Here is a 17185-nt window from a genome sequence, read left to right on the forward strand (position 1 = left end):
ATGTATGCATGTATGTATGTATGTATGTATGTATGTATGTATGTATGTATGTATGTATGTATGTATGTATGTATGTATGTATGTATGTATGTATGTATGTATGCGCTTGTTGTCCATCACGGAGATCTTGACTGTCACCACGAATGATGCTGCACACGTAACAGAAAAAAAAGGAAAACCCAACACACATATACGTAACAATTTATACGTTAAGCGAATTAATTACATTGGTGAAGTGGTTAAGAGAATTGCTATTCACAGCTAAACGGTATGCGCATACAGTTGCATTTATTTGCGTCATGTGTCTCATCTGACGCATCCTTTGTTTTAGCACTATATATAGACTAAGTGCAGAAGATTTCCGGAGGGAGCTGCATCACGTGCGCCAACCCTAAAATCTCGCTTTTCGACCAAAAGCGACTTTTATTTTTTCCAAGGGACAGGACCTTGGCTTGATTGTCTGTTAGTTCTCATTAACTTTGTGTCCAACAAAGAAAAACTAAATTCCTCTCCTTTCGTTCTTTCATAGCGACCGAATGCCTTGTTCTGACAAACTCCACGCCTTATGCGAGGGATTATTCGTCACCTGCCAGCTCGTAAAAATATCACGTGCAGCGTGACGCCATCAGGCAAAAAAAAGTATGGTGTTCTACACTGGCCGTCACGGCCAACGTTAATAGATACTTTTTGGTCACGGCTGCGAGCGGCTCTGACGTTTAAAACTATCGCGTTTAAATTAAAGCACAGATATGCCTAATCAGTGTACGGCAGGACGACCGCCGCCGTAGCTCGATCGGTATATACCATCGTACGCGTTAAGGGCGAGACAGACGGTACGATTTTCCATGCGATGCGACGTCCGACGCGGCGGTGGGGATACCGGAATGATGAGCTTTCATAGCATCGGACAGCCACCATTCCCTCTCCCCCACCGCCGTGTCGGCCGGCACATCGCATGGAAAATCGTACCGTCTGTCTCGCCCTTTAAGGTTCGGTCACTGTCGGCGGAAAGTTGTCTTTTCGTCCACTTTAATTTCTTCATGTCGTAATTACTACAAATAAAAAACCCCTATGCTTGCCTTGACTTGATTGTCTCTTATAGTTCTCATTGACAATTAAGTTCTCCTGTCGCTTAATCTGAGCTTGCAGTCCTTGTACGGCCGATTGGCAAACTCGATCATCTGTGAAGACGTTCGCGTGATTCAATACAATTTGACACGCATACGGAAATCCGAAGCGCCTTCCGCGTATTGCGTAGACGACAGGCATGCGATGAAACCGTTCGCGACCTTGTTGACTCTGACGATGGACCCGGAGCTATACGCAAGGTGCATAGAGGTATGTACGCTCTGGAATCCGGTTCACGTACGTAACACTCAATTTCACCGTCGCAATAATAAGCGTCGTGGCATTTGATGCGCCGCATAGCGTTGCCAGCTGTGACGCAACCTTCGTACATATACGTAACGGGACACGAGGATATGCTGCGTTACGTAAAGATATCCGGCTCTTGCTCCAATTGGCTCAAATTAACTGCGTCGTTGTAACCGTTTAACAGTGCCGTTTCCCCGCTGCTCCGAAAGGCCGCGGCGATGTTTGTCTGTTCTGGTTCGAAACTCTTATACACTTCGAGCTAATGCATCGTGAGCGCATGCTTGGGCTTTTTTGCATCGAAGACCGCGCGTTGCAACTATTAGTTGGCTTAGACCGCACGCACGTGCAGTTTATATTGTTCGCCGGTCAATACACATGATCTGTTCGAGTGCGTGGTGGTGGCATGCCGTCCAGTTCGGTCGTTGGTCGTTTACTTTTGCTCATAACTATTAAGCCTGCCCAATAATCATATATACGCTAATGAAATGGCGGAGTATACATCTGTTGATGCATACACATGCCTCGATATTAAAAGAAGGGATACGGACACCGACCAAAGCTATTAAAAAGAAATGCATTAACTTTTCGTGGGATTCCATGTGCACGATGAAAACATCGGCACAGCTGTCTGCCTTTTTATGTGCGGTGCATGACGTGGCTAAGGCATCTGGCGTTGCACAGGTGGGAGACTGCCTTCGTTGCGATTCCACACAGACACCGAAACACCAGAAAACATTAGTCACCCATGTAATGGGAAGCCAATGAGTATAGCAGGCCGCGGCGGCTGCATTTTCGATGGAGGCGGAAATGTTTGAGGCCCGTGTACTTAGATTTAGGTGCACGTTAAAGAACCCCAGGTGGTCGAAATTTCCGGAGCCCTCCACTACGGCGTCTCTCGTAATCATATCGTGGTTTCGCGACGTTAAACCCCAGATATTATTATTACTATTGTTATTAGTTTTTAACAGCCGCCGTGGCAGTTTAACTTGGTCGCGCGGGAACTCGAGGATGCGGGTTCGATGCCCTGCCACAGCGGCCGGATTTCGGATGGGGGCGAAATTAAGTGCGAGAACACCCGCGTATTTATAACATCTCGATGCACTCTGAGGAGCCCCACGTGGTCAAAATAATTCCGGAGTTCCCCCCACTAACCCTCGTGCCCCATAATCGTATCGTGGTTTTTGCGCGTGAAACTCCGGGTTTCATATATATATATATATATATATATATATATATATATATATATATATATATATATATATATATATATATATATATATATATATATATATATATATATATATATATATATATTTCTCGCTTTAATGTTTCCGTCGCATTTATGACTAAACAACCCGGACTACGTCGCATTGCGCACGCGCGTATATTCCTTTCATCTTTACCGGATTCAGTTTCGTCTTACCGGCTTGAATTTGGTGAGCTTGAATTTCATCTTTACCGGCTTGAGTTTCATCAGCTGGAGTTTCATCTTTACCGGCTTGAATTTTACGTTCTTCACCGTCACAATCACGTGACAGCATACATCAGCTGTATAGTGACAGCGCACGCGTGATCTGACTGAATTCAGCGCTATATAGATTTTGCTGTATCAAAAACTCGCCGTTCCCATCCACAGGGGACGAGTCTGAAGTGTTCCGGCAGTTCTTGCGTCGTTCGACTGAAAACGCGCACTCGCAGATGAAGCCTCGCTGGCGGCCGCTGCGTGACTCGTGCGGCTTCTCACGCGCAATCTCGTTAGCCTTTCTTCGATTGCGCTAAGCACTGGCAAACAAGAAATAGCGATGGCGCAGGCTGTACCCAACGAACGACCCACGCAGGGCTTCCGTAGCCGGAACAAACGGTTCTTTCTTGCTTGTTTTCGCTCGTGAAAACAGGTGTCCGCGTGCGTGTGATTGCTGGGTTATTATTACGTGCCAACACCGCGATATTGTTATGAGGCACGCCATACACCGGGAGGGGCAACGCCGGGCTAATTTTGATTACCTGGGCTTTTCTTTTTTTATTGAAATAAAAAATAAATGACGGAGTTGTCACCATTTTCTTGGCGACGGCTGCCTCTTCCAGTTGGTTGTTAATTAAACTTAAATATAAGAACGCACTCACTCACTCACTCACTCACTCACTCACTCACTCACTCACTCACTCACTCACTCACTCACTCACTCACTCACTCACTCACTCACTCACTCACTCACTCACTCACACACTCACTCACTCACTCACTCACTCACTCACTCACTCACTCACTCACTCACTCACTCACTCACACGCGCGCACACACACTTTTCTGCACTTGGTGAGTTTGAAAGTGTTCATTTTAACACCGCCTACACACAAGCACGCACGCACGCTTTCATTGTAGTTCACTCAATACTTCTTTAACGTGCGCATAAAACTATGTACACGCGGACGTTTTTTTTTTTTTTTTTCACCATTTCGTCTCCATCGGAATTCGGTCACTGTGGCTGTGGGAATCGAACCCGTGTTCTTGTGTTCACCTTTGCCGCTTAGCAACCACTGCGGGTGCATGCGTGTGTGTGTGTGTGTGTGTGTGTGTGTGTGTGTGTGTGTGTGTGTGTGTGTGTGTGTGTGTGTGTGTGTGTGTGTTTAGGGGGGGGGGGGGGCGAAAATGGACGATGCGCTCCGCGCTTCTTCATGTAGTAAAGCAGTGTGAAAGGAAAATGGCACAAATCACGATTGGCTGCCGCTCCATGCATTGAGACGAACGCATAAAGTATATTTATTAAGAATTCGTTCGGGGAGTCGCCGTCCGCTCGTTACTACGAGGTATACGATCGATTGTGAGGTATATTTAGGGACAAGCTCTCTTAAGCTCACCGAAGCGTTTCAATATTTGGCTCGAAAAATATCGTCATAACCATCTCGTGGACGAGTAACCCTGTTTTTCTACTTTACCGTCCACTTTGACTATAGCATTAATTTACGCTCCGTTGAACCAGCCCGCATGACGTGAACAGCGAGTTTTATTGTTTTATTTATAAAGTTTCACGAGCTTTGCTTTTAAAGAAAATACGTCGGGGTTTAATCTCCCTTTTTTATGACCGAGACACTGATTCACTCGGCAGTCCATGCCTCCAGCTTATATTAATAGACACACGCCAATATAAGAACATCGGCGCGTCTCTCATGACAATATCGCGGTTTTTGGGACGTTAAACCCCAAGAATTATTATTAATATAAGAACATCAAATATTCGAGCTTTTTGTCTTTCTTTCGTGTTTCCGCAAGGTCAGTTATTCGCACCCACACATCACCACAGAAAAAAAAAGAAGAAAAAAAAAGAAGCTGTAGAGTTTTAATCAGGTGTCTGACATCTTTTCTTTTTTTTTTCATAAGCTTTGAAGGTGCAACGAATCTTCTTACTCTCTTTTCTAGTGCCCCCCCCCCTTTTTTTTTTCGCCGAATTTCTTCGCCATAGGTGCCATCTTAGCACATTCTGGATCCTTCAACGATGTAAAGTTCTGTGAAAACCAGAACTTCGTTGTTTATCATATCTGTTCACGGGCATTAGTCTTTTTTGTGTGTGTGTTTAGAAAAAAGACAAGCCTTCTCGCTTTCATCTACTGCTTTAAGAATGGGGGCTTTTTATGTGCTTAATACACTTCCTGCTGCTATATAATGCAGTATCGTACTTACATCGTCCGCGTACATGCGGTGCTCCTTATGAAGTGAGCTACACACGCAGGCGGCGCGGCTGCCCTTTCTGTCCACTTTATTGCACACTGTGCGCCGGCAGCCACCACGCATGCATGCAGGCGTGTTTATAGGACACGTCTTTTCAACCGCACGAGCTAATTTTGGAAGCATGTGTCGCATCTTGAGAACGCGTTGTTTACGAAAACATTCGTTTCACGCGTTTTTTTTTTTTTTTTTTTGCCGAGTTGTCGTTTACTCGGACTGTCAGACCATTTGATGCAGGCTGAAAAAACACTCGAATAGCGGGCGGCCTTTTTTTTCTTTTTTCCTTTCTTTTTTGCCATGGTGCATGTGCGTGTGTACTTACGTCAACTCGGACGTAGCGTTTTTTTTTTTTTTTTTTTCCCCATGACGCGCTAGCAATCCTCCAAGATGAGAACATTGCGAGTCTCGGAAACCAGCGCGCTTTGAAACCGACCAGTGTATATGTACATGTACGTGGACGCTTGCAAGTTTATTTATTTACACAAATTTACACAAATTACGCAAGTTTATTTATTTACACAAACTCTTCGGCGGTTGCACGCAAATATTTGTATAGACAGATAGACTGAGTTTTTATCATATTTTATAAGTCGGCAGCGCCCGCACGAGTTCCGGAAAGCTTGCGTGTTTTCCAGTGACTTTTCACAGAAAAAAAAAAACAACAACAAAACTCGTCGTTTATCCCGGCTGATAGCTGCGTGGCAATAACTCTCTGCAAGCCGTTGGCGCATTCGCATACTGATTGGCGGGTGTTGAAGTGCAACATGATCGAAAAATTCTATAGGAAACCCGGAGTTTGAGCGTCTGGGTCGCGTCAACGGTGTCGTGATGGTGTCGGCCGGAGATCGGTTTAGCGGAGACAGGAAGTACACGCGTTGACAGCTTGAGAACAGAGAGTAGACTTGACATTTATTCAAAAATAAAAACAGGTTTATCGATCGGCCGGTGTATATAGCATGTAATGTCAAGGATCGATACCACGAAAGAACAGAGCATAACGACCCCAAGGCGAAGGGAACCGGCTGTCCTAAGAAACGGGGAAGAATTTCCCCGTAAATCGCTAAGAGTGCACAGGTCCGTCGTAGGGTATTTGACCCTTCGGGAACGAGAGTATAGTAAGTATAGAGATTTTCACAGGAAGCTGAGGAGTGAGCATTTATTATCGGGTCGGAACGGTGTTGTACCCGGGCCAGGGGGAGGTTACTCCGTATACCTCCCATAGGATGCCTTAATTCATGACGTCAGCGCTGGCAGCGCCAAACGTCCCTTCAGTTAATATCCTGGCGGCTGGGATTCAGAGACTCGAACGGCAGAATGGCGGCGCACACGGTATGCGTCGTCATGGCAACACTAACACCAGCCGCGCCTCCTCTCCTAGCACCCTCGCGCGCGCCGGGTCTTTCTCTTTTTGTTTTGTTTGCGTGCGCGGGCTCCCTCTCCCTTTCTTTTATGACCCCCTCGCCCCTCCTCCGCGTGCTGCGCCGTGCAGCGCGCCGGGCGCTTTTTTTTTTTTTTTTGCATCCGCTGCGCGTGCTGCGCCGCGCGTTCGTTGCGCGTTTGAATGTGCGCAATTTGCAATCAGGCATTCTGCAAACACTGCAGTCGTGCAGCATGTGCCAGAACGCAAAAGAATGAATTGCACTCACAACACAAAATATCTTTGGTCTCTTTTTATTCTCCTCGTTTCCGAAAATCAACATTCTATCAAATGTGGTGCGATACAGGCTCAGGATATTAACATACACGTGTTCATGATCCCTAAACAACACGAAAGTTCTCGGCAATGTTAAGAATTTAAAGAACAGTGGAAAAAGAAAAACAGAACATAACACTAGGGCACATATTCAAAAACACAATATTTATACTGACAAAAGTGCAGAACAGCTTCTGATATATGCGCACGATATTGCATAAAATTATCATAACTAACAAAATTGAACATTCCTGAAATGCAAAAACAATGAAACCAGTTGAAATACCTAAAAGTAGAATAATAATGTAACGACCATTTTAAAGATGTCAAAATGAACTCTACATATAACACAACTAATATTCGCCGCACTTTATTGACTACATTTCCAAAAACTTTGATTTTCATATAACTAGTGATGATAAACGCGGAGAAAATGAACGGCTGATATCGGATGATTCATGGCATCTCTTCTTGAAGTGCGCCGATTCTGCAATTCTTCAGCTTTTCTCTGGGCGCACCGATCAGCTGCGTTGCGTTCCGAAATACGCCCTAAAGAAAAGGGCAAGTTTCAATCAGATAAAGAGCGCCGTCGATTCGTGCAAAAGTGAACTCGTTTGTTCGTCTCAGAGCAGCATAAGCTTTCATACATCTACCTAATGTCTCACAAACGTGGTTATAGGCGATGGGGAGTAATTAACCGGAGACAAATGCAAAGCACACACTCAAGCACGCGGTTCTGTGAGAGTTGTAAACCTGTAACATGCCTGTAACTATAGTTACTTTGCATGGGCTTCATGTCCGCTGCTTGTTCGTATAACGATTTAAACGCAGCATCCTGCCCTTTTCAAATCAGTCATTTTTGAAAACAGTAACTGTAGCCCCACTGCAGAGAACAGCTACTCGGTATGGACGTGAATTCAAATTGACACAATGAAAACCGCGACTCAAAGTTCGTTGTCTGTCTGTCAAAGGGCACGCTCACCTGTCGTTCTTTTGGGGGCCGGCACATATATTCCGGGACTTGTTCTGGAAGTATTCAAGCAACAAAGCACTATGCACGAACAGCGCGAGTCATAAAACATCGCGTCGCACAAGCACACAGCGAGCGGGAACCATGAAACGGACGAGCGACGACGGCTAACGCACGCCTTACCAACGCCAGACACGAAACTTTCGAACGGATTTCAAAGTCGGCGGCGCCAGCAAGGCGGCGGAAAGCGCGCCTCCCGCAGGAAAGGGAGTTGATCCCGCCAGAGAGGGGGTTGAAGAGAGTTGAGAGGAAAGAGACGGAACGCAGATTTTAACTCTGATCCCAGTCAACAGATGGCGCCTCAATTTGCCATACCGGTCACGTGGGTTTCTTTCACTATCCTGCCCGGGCACTGATATCAGCATCATCATCATCAACGCGTAGTTTCGTTTTCGCATGTGAACGATGGCGACGAACCCGATATTGTTCGCGTGACAGTTCTCCGGTTTGCGCTGTTTTTATTGCGAGGGTGCAATTATCGCTGTTGCTTTACTTTATGGGGCCGCTAGTAAACAGTGTGTAAGGCGTATGACGCGGAAGCGAAAGTAGCCTTCGTGATCCTCGCATTTAATTTGCAGCAGCATGTGCGCCAGAGCCAGCTGCCGTAACAAAGCAATGCGCGTGTCAGAGCTCCCTGATCACGTTTGCTTTGTACGGCTAAAGCAAGCATGGCCGGAAGAGGGGCTTTATGATTCTGCCGGGCAGTACATGAAAAAAAAAAAAATCCAGCCAGCTCCACTTCGCCAAACAGCTAGCTCCACTTCGCCAAACTCCTTCATCCAGCACTTTATGTTTTTTGCGAGTCTTCGTTGGCGCTTAGCTTCGGCCTCCCTTGCGCGAACATCGCGGTTGGCTCGGCGACGACATGCCCGTTCTCGCGTCGCTCACGTCGGGCGGCTTCTTCATCGGGAGAACGAGAAATTTTCGCCATTCTGAAAGCGCGAACTCCTGAACACACACCCTCACCCCATCATGGCGCGTTTCTCGAAGGTTCACCCCTCCTCCGAGCCTCGCCATACTCTGCCCTCGCCTGTCGCAGCACGGCGCAGCTCTCTCCTTCCTACCGAGCCTCACTCTCGCCACACTGCGAGGTCACGTGACCACCGCTACGCCAACGGACTGGGAAGCCACGACTAAGAACAGCTTCGCTATTTAAAAAAAGGGGGGGGGGTGAGGTAGGAGGGGTAGGCATTTCACTCGTATCGACATCGTGCGCGATTTCGTCGATGCCGCTGACGCAATTTCATTGCGCCATGTTACCGTTGCCAAATCGGTCTTGGTGCGGGCAACGCTTATAGTAGCTTGTGATGCAATACGTGACATTTGAGAATGTCAGAGGCTCACGTGCCAGTACTCTTTTCGTTGACGATCCCGGAGGCTATGCCCAATACCGCATGTACCCGCAAGTTTGAGTAAATGGCAGTGGATTGGAAGCGCCTTCCGAGCTAGGGCGTTCACAGCCGTTGCACCGTGACAGCATGGTTTAACAGCGACGCCTCATGATGGCGTTATTCGCTAATTCATTATTTATATATTGGTTACAATTATTTATCTTGACCTTTTGAATATGTACAGTCGCGCTCAATATGAGCTGCAACGACGGACGGGGGGGGGGGGCTAGGGGCCTGCCTCCCCCCCTCCCGAAATTTTGGTGAAGTAGGGGTTTTTACCAAAAATAAATAATGAAAATAGGTGTTTTTCTCAAATGGTCAGGGTTTTCAGCAAGTGCCCCTTGAAAAAAATTCCTGGCTACGGGCCCCGGTTGAAGGTGCTGTTAAAGGGCCACCACACCTGCACGGTGAAGCCAGTTGACATTATAATGGTTTACAAAATACAAGCAATTGCAACAGTGTTTCATTCACAAATTTTTGTTGTACGTTATTGACATCATCGTGTAGCACTGGTGCAACCTCGACCATGGCTCTGTGGCCCTGTTATAGCTCATATTCAGCGCGACTGTAAGGCTACTTCGCTTTAGGTTTGGTGATTAAAATGATCAAAGGTGTCATGCTCGTTGCGGTTTATTATTCAGCGCTTCCCTCTCTTAAGTCAGAAGCCTAGTCTTCTAGTGTGATTTAACTGCTAGCTCTCATGCATACGCACATGGCAACGTCTCCCATAACGAGAGGCAGAAGGTAACGCCTTTTCCCATCTTTTCTAAGCCATTATATGTCGCAATGTCACAAATGACAGAGATCAAAAACGGGAATTACGGTTGTGTCTCTCTTACCTGCATTGTCAAATACTGTGCCTCACCATGCAGCATTGCGAATTAAGAGAATGGAAAAAAGTAAAAACAATGATATCACCTGTGCAAACAGTAACACAATCTTGTCAGATTGGACAAAGGGCAATGAGGACACATGGAAGACACAGTAGTTCATTTAATGCGTAAACCAAGGGCGACATGGCCTAATGATGCTAAATTTTGAAGCTAGCACGTTGTTATAATCTGAGGTGTCTGTATCATCTGCCATGATTGTGAGACGTGTCCTTAGCTGAGACACATTTTGCTCCATCTATGGCATTCAGTGTGTGCTGTAGTGCAGGCACAGAGCTATTGCACACGTAAGAGATGTTACTTTCTCGGTGAAGAACAAATCTACGTGCAAAATACGTAAATAAAAAGGTGTTAACGAAACTAAGGTGTATCCTCATGTAACCATTGCGGATGTGCAGAACGGTCGCTTAAAATTGTTTGTTTTTTCTCTCTTTTTGTGTCATTGCAGTGTGCGGAGCGTTATGCACAAGCACCTCGAGAAAATGGGGGAAGTGACGTTTGACAAGATCTTCAACCAGAAGTTAGGTGAGTCTTTGTTCTTGTTTTGTACTTTGCTGTTCTTAATTCTTTGTTTTGTTTCCTTTTATCATCTGGCTCCAGCATAGCTCTAGCATACATCATGACATGGAAGCCAAAATATATTGCATGGCACTAGTCAAGAAGATCTTATACTCCGATCTTAATGAGTCAGTCTGTTCTAAAAGTTGTTCTCCTTCATGCCTTCTAAAAATAGTGGAAAAAATTTGAGGATCATGTAGGCTCTTGATCGAGGTTATTAGTGACTTAATGACATTTTTTGTCGCTTCGTAGTGATCAAATTTGTTAAAGTGCAGTCACTACAAAAAAAAAGGTTCTTAGCAGATCAGCCGTAGAAATAATGTTGGCATACTAAACATTACTATGCTCCTGTGCATGTGATCTTTTCATGTTTGCAGACTGTTTGTGCCTTGCTTGTGGACAAGTGCTGTTCCCTCAAGTACGCTTGATTGTGGCAGAGCATAACTGTTCATTGAGTTCTTGTGGTGTTGGAGTGAGATTAACCCTTGCCTGTCTCGCGCTTGTTGATATTTCTTCATTAACATCCACGCGGTTCTGTGTGCACGGTGTGAAGCCACATTTTTCTTAGCGACAAACAGCAGCTTCGCTGTGTCGCTCAACTTGCTGAGCCCGGCCTTTCTCGAAAATTTTGTCGCGGCAATGCAGAATCTGCCTTCCTGATGGGTTCTGACTTTTCTTCTCTTTTTGGCTGTCTTTTTTTAGCTTGCCGTGCACCTGGCGTCAAAAAAAGCGCGCTTTTTTTTTTGACAGTGACATGGCAGCACAAGAGGCGGTTGTTGTCGCGCGAGACTGACTTTTTCCGCGTGACACCCCCCAGACATCTCTCCCTGTTTTTTTTTTCTCTCGTCTTGTTTCTCATGCAAGTGTGCGTTTTTCTCTTCTTTCCAGGCTACTTGTTATTTAAGGACTTCTGTGACAACGTCTGTGACGAGCAGGTTCCACAGCTAAGTTTTTACGAAGAGGTTTGTCTCTTTTTTTTTTTTCCCCCTCGTCACTCCTCATTGCATCTGGCACATCTGCATGCACATAACGACCCCCCTTGTACGTGTAGGCGTATTCGTCTTGTTTTGTATGTGTTTACAAGCCTGTGTGGGTGTGCTGCAGCAGCTGAAGCCATTTTTCCTGTTTGGAGCCTATTGTAAATTGCAATTTTCTGCTCTCAGTGATGACCTATAGTGTCGGCTTTCCTCTGTTTCACTTTCATCAGGAGAACAAGTGGGCGACCAGTGTCATCCTTTGTGCTGCTTCGAAAACCCACGAAAGCATGCACACCATTGTCTGGCTTTAGCATCACTTTCGCTCTTTCACTTTTAATAGAGCATTTGTGTTGGTGCAAATGACAGCATGCTGTTTACTCGAATCATCTCAGACCAGATGCCTACAACAGTAAATGAACTCGAATACCTAGAATATTCTCGTCAGTGTGAAAAATCACTGTAATGATACTGCTTTGCCGGTGTCAGCCATGATTAATGACTCTGAGAATAACTCTTGTGCATGCTTTTTGGGCCTTGGAAGTCCTTTGAGCTGCAAAAAATGTCACTAGCCTCCTGCATTGTTGAACAATAGACTTACCGTTAACATTTTAATGCGTGTTGAACCTTTAGGGTTGCCAGCTACTAGACAACCACTGCTGTTTAATGGTGATCGCTCATCTGACTTCTCCTGCTGCAAGCACATTTGCTGCATGGTAATTACTTTGCTTTATGGAAAAAATAATTCAAAAGTAAGCAAACAAGCTTGTCTAGCATTTGCTGGGACAATATTATAATGCGGGTCTATGGTACAAGCTTGACCAGTTCGCCATTTTAAACTGAGCTATGGGAACAGTTTCTACTGAGTAAGATTTAGCTCCATTAAAAAAAAAATAATAAATGTTGACCAACAATTGTTTGCCTGATGCAAGAACATTTTTATCAACTTCATTGTAAAAAAATTGTTGTTTGCCTTATAAATGGCATTTTGTTTGGTGTGGCATCATAGGGTGACCTTCTGCGTTACAATAATCTTACAAAGCAACATTGACCTTGATCGCATTACTTTTTTTACCTTAATTTTCTTCATGTCAACGACCTGAATGGTACGCTATCAGTGTTCACCTTTGTTATGTATTATGTACCATTTGCATAACGCTGAACCCAGAGCAGTTAGTCCTGTTTCATATGGTTACCTTCCTGTGGTGGCAGGGGTATTGAGAAAATGGCAAATTATGCAAGCACAATTTTTTATCTTTATGCTAGTACAGTATTGTAGGACAGGGTGTGTTCTATTTGCAGACATTGCTTTGGTGTCATTAAAGGAACAAATTGATTGCTATGGCAACAGATCCAAGCAATGCCAAAGAGAGATGGAAGCATTCAAATAAGTTTTAGGCTGTCATAGTGATGCGTCGCTGGCGACATGTGTCACTCCTGAGAGAAGATTGTCTCTCGACATTCGCGACATTTGTTTGGTTGATGCGGCAACTGTCAACTGGAATTAAGTGTCAGCTGTCATACACTTTTCACATTCTTTGTGCCCGCTCAGTTTAAAATTAATTTTTGTCAAACATGTCTGAAAAAAAAAAAGAAAAGCAATAAAAGGAATAGTTAGTATATTTCTGTGGAAGAACTGGGAAATGTAGGCTATGACATTATTGCATTGCTGGCGCCTGTTTCCCTAAATAAAGTTCGTGGTAAAACGAATCAGTCTGTTTGTGCTGATGACAAGCATTATTCTACCTTATTTTCTGTACTCATTTGGGATTTCTGATGCTGTTACAGCTCACAAAATATTGGGAATTAATTTGCCAAAATGCGTGAAGAATTATGATAGAGATATGAAATATATAACTGTAAAATAATGTCACCAAAGCCAAGTTGACTAATTGTATTTAAGGGGGATATAGGTGTAATGCTATTCTTATTTATACAACTGAAATAATAGTTGTAATAAAAGCATTAGAAGCAGGCGTGACGGGTGTAACATGTAAGTAGCTGTGCACCATCACAAGCTTACCACATTTTTATGCTTGCATGAATGCAAGAACTACTTCTGAAGCTTGGAAAAGCCAATACAGCAAGTTTTGTTATGTTTGAATATAGGAAATTGTAATTGTTATGATGTCTGTGGAATTGATGTAGGCTACAGCTAGAAAAACGATCTTTTATCATGTATGGGAGTTATGCAATGCACCAACTAGCCCAACAACGAGTTATACTAAAATATTTCATAGATCGATCTTACTTTAAATATGGCAGAGCAAAGAATATGAAAGAGAAGGGCTCGATAGGTCCGACCTTGTGGTTCTTTTGTAATGGCACTTATGTTTATGCATATATACTATCTTTAGTTCAGCCTTTATCATTCTCATAGTATTTTGCCTGTCTTATCATCTTGATAATGCTACTGTTAGCGTGCACAAATACCTTTACACTGTCTTTCTGTGCTAGCTGTCAGCCAGGCACATATATTCTGTCCCATCATGTGCCTCATCCGTTTTCTATATCTACTGTCACCTGTGTGATATGCTGTTCGTGGTGTCAGCAATAGCACAGGGGTAACAACAAGTTTTAATTATAGCCGATGTTATCAGGCGAACGGAGAACTCGTATTTTTCGTAAATGACATCCTGGGGACTTTTCCCAACAGTGTGCCCATGGGGAGAAGCTGTCAGGGCAGACTACCATACAAGAACAGCAAATACAGTAAAAGCTCGTTAATTCGAATTTCACAGGACCGGAAAAATGTCCGAATTAACCGAATGTCGAATTATCGAAATTATCCAGAAAACAATAAACAAGTGTCTATTACATCAATGCATTTTCATTTTCTTGGTGGATACGTAAACCCTGTACTCATTTTACATGAAAGCAGTGTAAAAGCAGTGTAAAAGCCGCAGTGTTCGTTATTCGTGACTTCGTTCACAATGCGATGTAGCAAGCGAGTTTTATGTCTGCATGAAGCTCTTCATCTTCAACATCTTCCAACATTTATGCGTTTTGTGACATTGCACGCGCATTGCCCGTAGTCAAAACGAAGGTACTGGTCCGCGGCCGTTTCAGTTGTGTCTGACCACCGTTTTCGCTTCTTTGCGTTGCACATTTTCGGTGCTTTGTGTCGCACATTTTCGGTGCTTTGTGAACACCGCGCTACATCGTCTGAATTAACCGGGTTGCGACCAAATATGACTGAATTAACGAGAGTTTAATGCCATTAAACAATACATATGTTTGCAGGGACCAGAGAACACGTCCGAATTATCCGATTTTCCGAATTAATGGATGTCAAATTAACAAGCTTTTACTGTAAATGATATATTGTACAAAAGTAACAGTAACATATAATATGGCAACATATTAGCACGAGAAGTATCGCTCCCACAGTGTTGATGGTACCTTCGTTTTACTTCTACATTGGCTGGCATGTAGCCTTGTGCTTAGGTGGAGAAACATTCTGGTCGTGCATCTTTTGCAGATCAAACGCTACGAGAAGCTGGAGACGGCCGAAGAGAGGCGGACGGCAGCGCGAGAGATTTATGACAACTACATCATGAAAGAGCTCCTCTCACACACTCATGTGAGTTGCTCGTGGCACCTCTGCCCAGCCACTTCGCTTTGTCCCTTCTCTAAGAGGTCGCACCAAGCACTGACCAAATGTCTTGTTCTCACAGCGACCTTGCCTGGTGGTTGTAGCGTTTTCCGATGCTGACATTTGCTGGTGGAGTAGCACCGCAAGAAACAGAGCAGCAAACTTTTGACCAGTCACTTTAAGCAATATCGCTGGACGTGCCGTTTTATATAATGTGTGGCTTCATCACAATGCCACGTTTGGATTTTGCGTCGCGTGAAAGTATATCCCTTTCCAACCCCGCTACCAGTGTACTGGACACAAAAAAAAAAACAGTGCAGAAAAACAATCAAAGCCAAAATCGGAACCGAAACAACTTTTGCAGCTTCTCCAAGATGCACCCAACATCTTTTTTAATGTAGGTCCTCCATCAGCCGAATTTTCTTAGCACCTCAGAGTAATGGAGTCGTCCACGAGAAAACCTGCGCGCTCGGTGTGCTCAAGTATGTGAAATTATTTTGGGAGTTATCTTGGTGCAGTGTAAATAATTTAAATTGGGCGAGCTAACTTATGTCCTCTCGAAGCAATGTTGCGAAAAGGTAGCCTTTGTAATCAGAAATTCGCCCGCAATGCGGGAATGTATTTATGTCCATTACACTGGACACGAGGATCCAGTTGGGACGCATCGTGCTAAACGTGGAGGAAAAAAAATTACTAGGAGGGAGCCGTCACATGACAATCTTAAAGTCCAGCCGTAAAAATGAAGCAGGAGCATGCTGGGAATTCCAAGAACATGGAATACAAGGAGGGAGCGATGCGAGCGTTGGTTGGCTTGTGGACGTTAGGTGAACGTGCTCGTCATTATGTTATTTTTTTCCTCGAGCCCAGCAAAATAAGAAACTTTCTTTTTCTCGGGTCAGAACAAATCGTTGTTGTGTTTTCTAAGACAATCAACCTTTCTGACAGGACCAGAAGCAACATTCTTTCATGAAAGAAAGCAGAATCTATGTACCCATAAGTGAAACAAATAAATCCCAGTGTCCAGTGTACTGGACATGGTTCCCCCGTGATAACTGTTGTACTTACCGTCTACTTTGATTTTTGCGTGCATTTCAATAGCCTATTAACTAGAAAAGAACGTCAGAAAATGTTGTTCTACTCTACAAGAAACTCGGGACGGAAAGGGATGTGTGATATACCAAAAAGTGATGGATTGAGAATACAACCACAGCTCTTGTTCATAGGATATGGTATATATACAAGAGTGGATGAAAAGTAAGAACGATGAAGTTAAATTACGACTTCAGCTAGATGTGTTCGCACATTCGTTCATTTTTACCTATCCGTGTGTGCTTCCATTATCTACACCGTGTAAGTTCGTTGGTGTGGTGGTAGTGGTGCTGACTCAGTCCTTCTCCAGGTAATGACTGATAGAAGAAAACTATCTTACTAACTGAAGGCCATATCAAGGCACCCTTTGTGAGCTCTCCGGCAGAGTAGTTTATTGGCCTTTATTCCCTCTGCTACTATGTATCTGTAGTTAATTATTTTATGTCGAACTCTCATTAATAAACCGAAACTGGGTGTCAAGTGCACTCACAGTGGGCGTCCTCGAGAGATATTTGAGATGCTGAATTAGGTTGTTGAATCTTGAATGCCTTCTCTTAAGTTCAGTGGGTGGCCACCATGGGCTTTTATTGCTATTTTCACTACACACAAGTATGAACTGTGAATGAATGGCTGATTCATTCTGCTGCATCTTAATGGCATCGAAGTTCAGCAACCTGCATGGGCACATAGCTTGCTACATGGTGCTTATCGTAGGCCATTGTCTTGTCAAAGGGAGAAGTTCCAGCATTGTTGGCGTGTGCCAATCTGTTTTCCAGGAAGAGCTTGTTTTTGCTGGAGCCCAGCTATTGTAGTACGACTTTTGTTGAGGTTTTGGTTGTTGAATGTCAGATTTTTTTCTGCAGCTGT

General features: G+C 44.3%; 1 protein-coding gene across 1 annotated transcript in view; it reads left to right on the top strand.

The window, feature by feature from the left end:
• LOC119390439 (G protein-coupled receptor kinase 1-like) overlaps positions 1 to 17185 on the top strand; it is a 113346-nt gene that overhangs the window by 62903 nt on the left and 33258 nt on the right. The window contains 3 exon segments of the mRNA XM_037658061.1: positions 10551 to 10627; positions 11549 to 11622; positions 15116 to 15217. Of these exon segments, the coding sequence (XP_037513989.1) occupies positions 10551 to 10627; positions 11549 to 11622; positions 15116 to 15217 (253 nt within the window).

Source organism: Rhipicephalus sanguineus, chromosome 4 (assembly GCF_013339695.2).
Source record: "Rhipicephalus sanguineus isolate Rsan-2018 chromosome 4, BIME_Rsan_1.4, whole genome shotgun sequence".
Classification (NCBI taxonomy): Eukaryota; Metazoa; Arthropoda; class Arachnida; order Ixodida; family Ixodidae; genus Rhipicephalus; species Rhipicephalus sanguineus.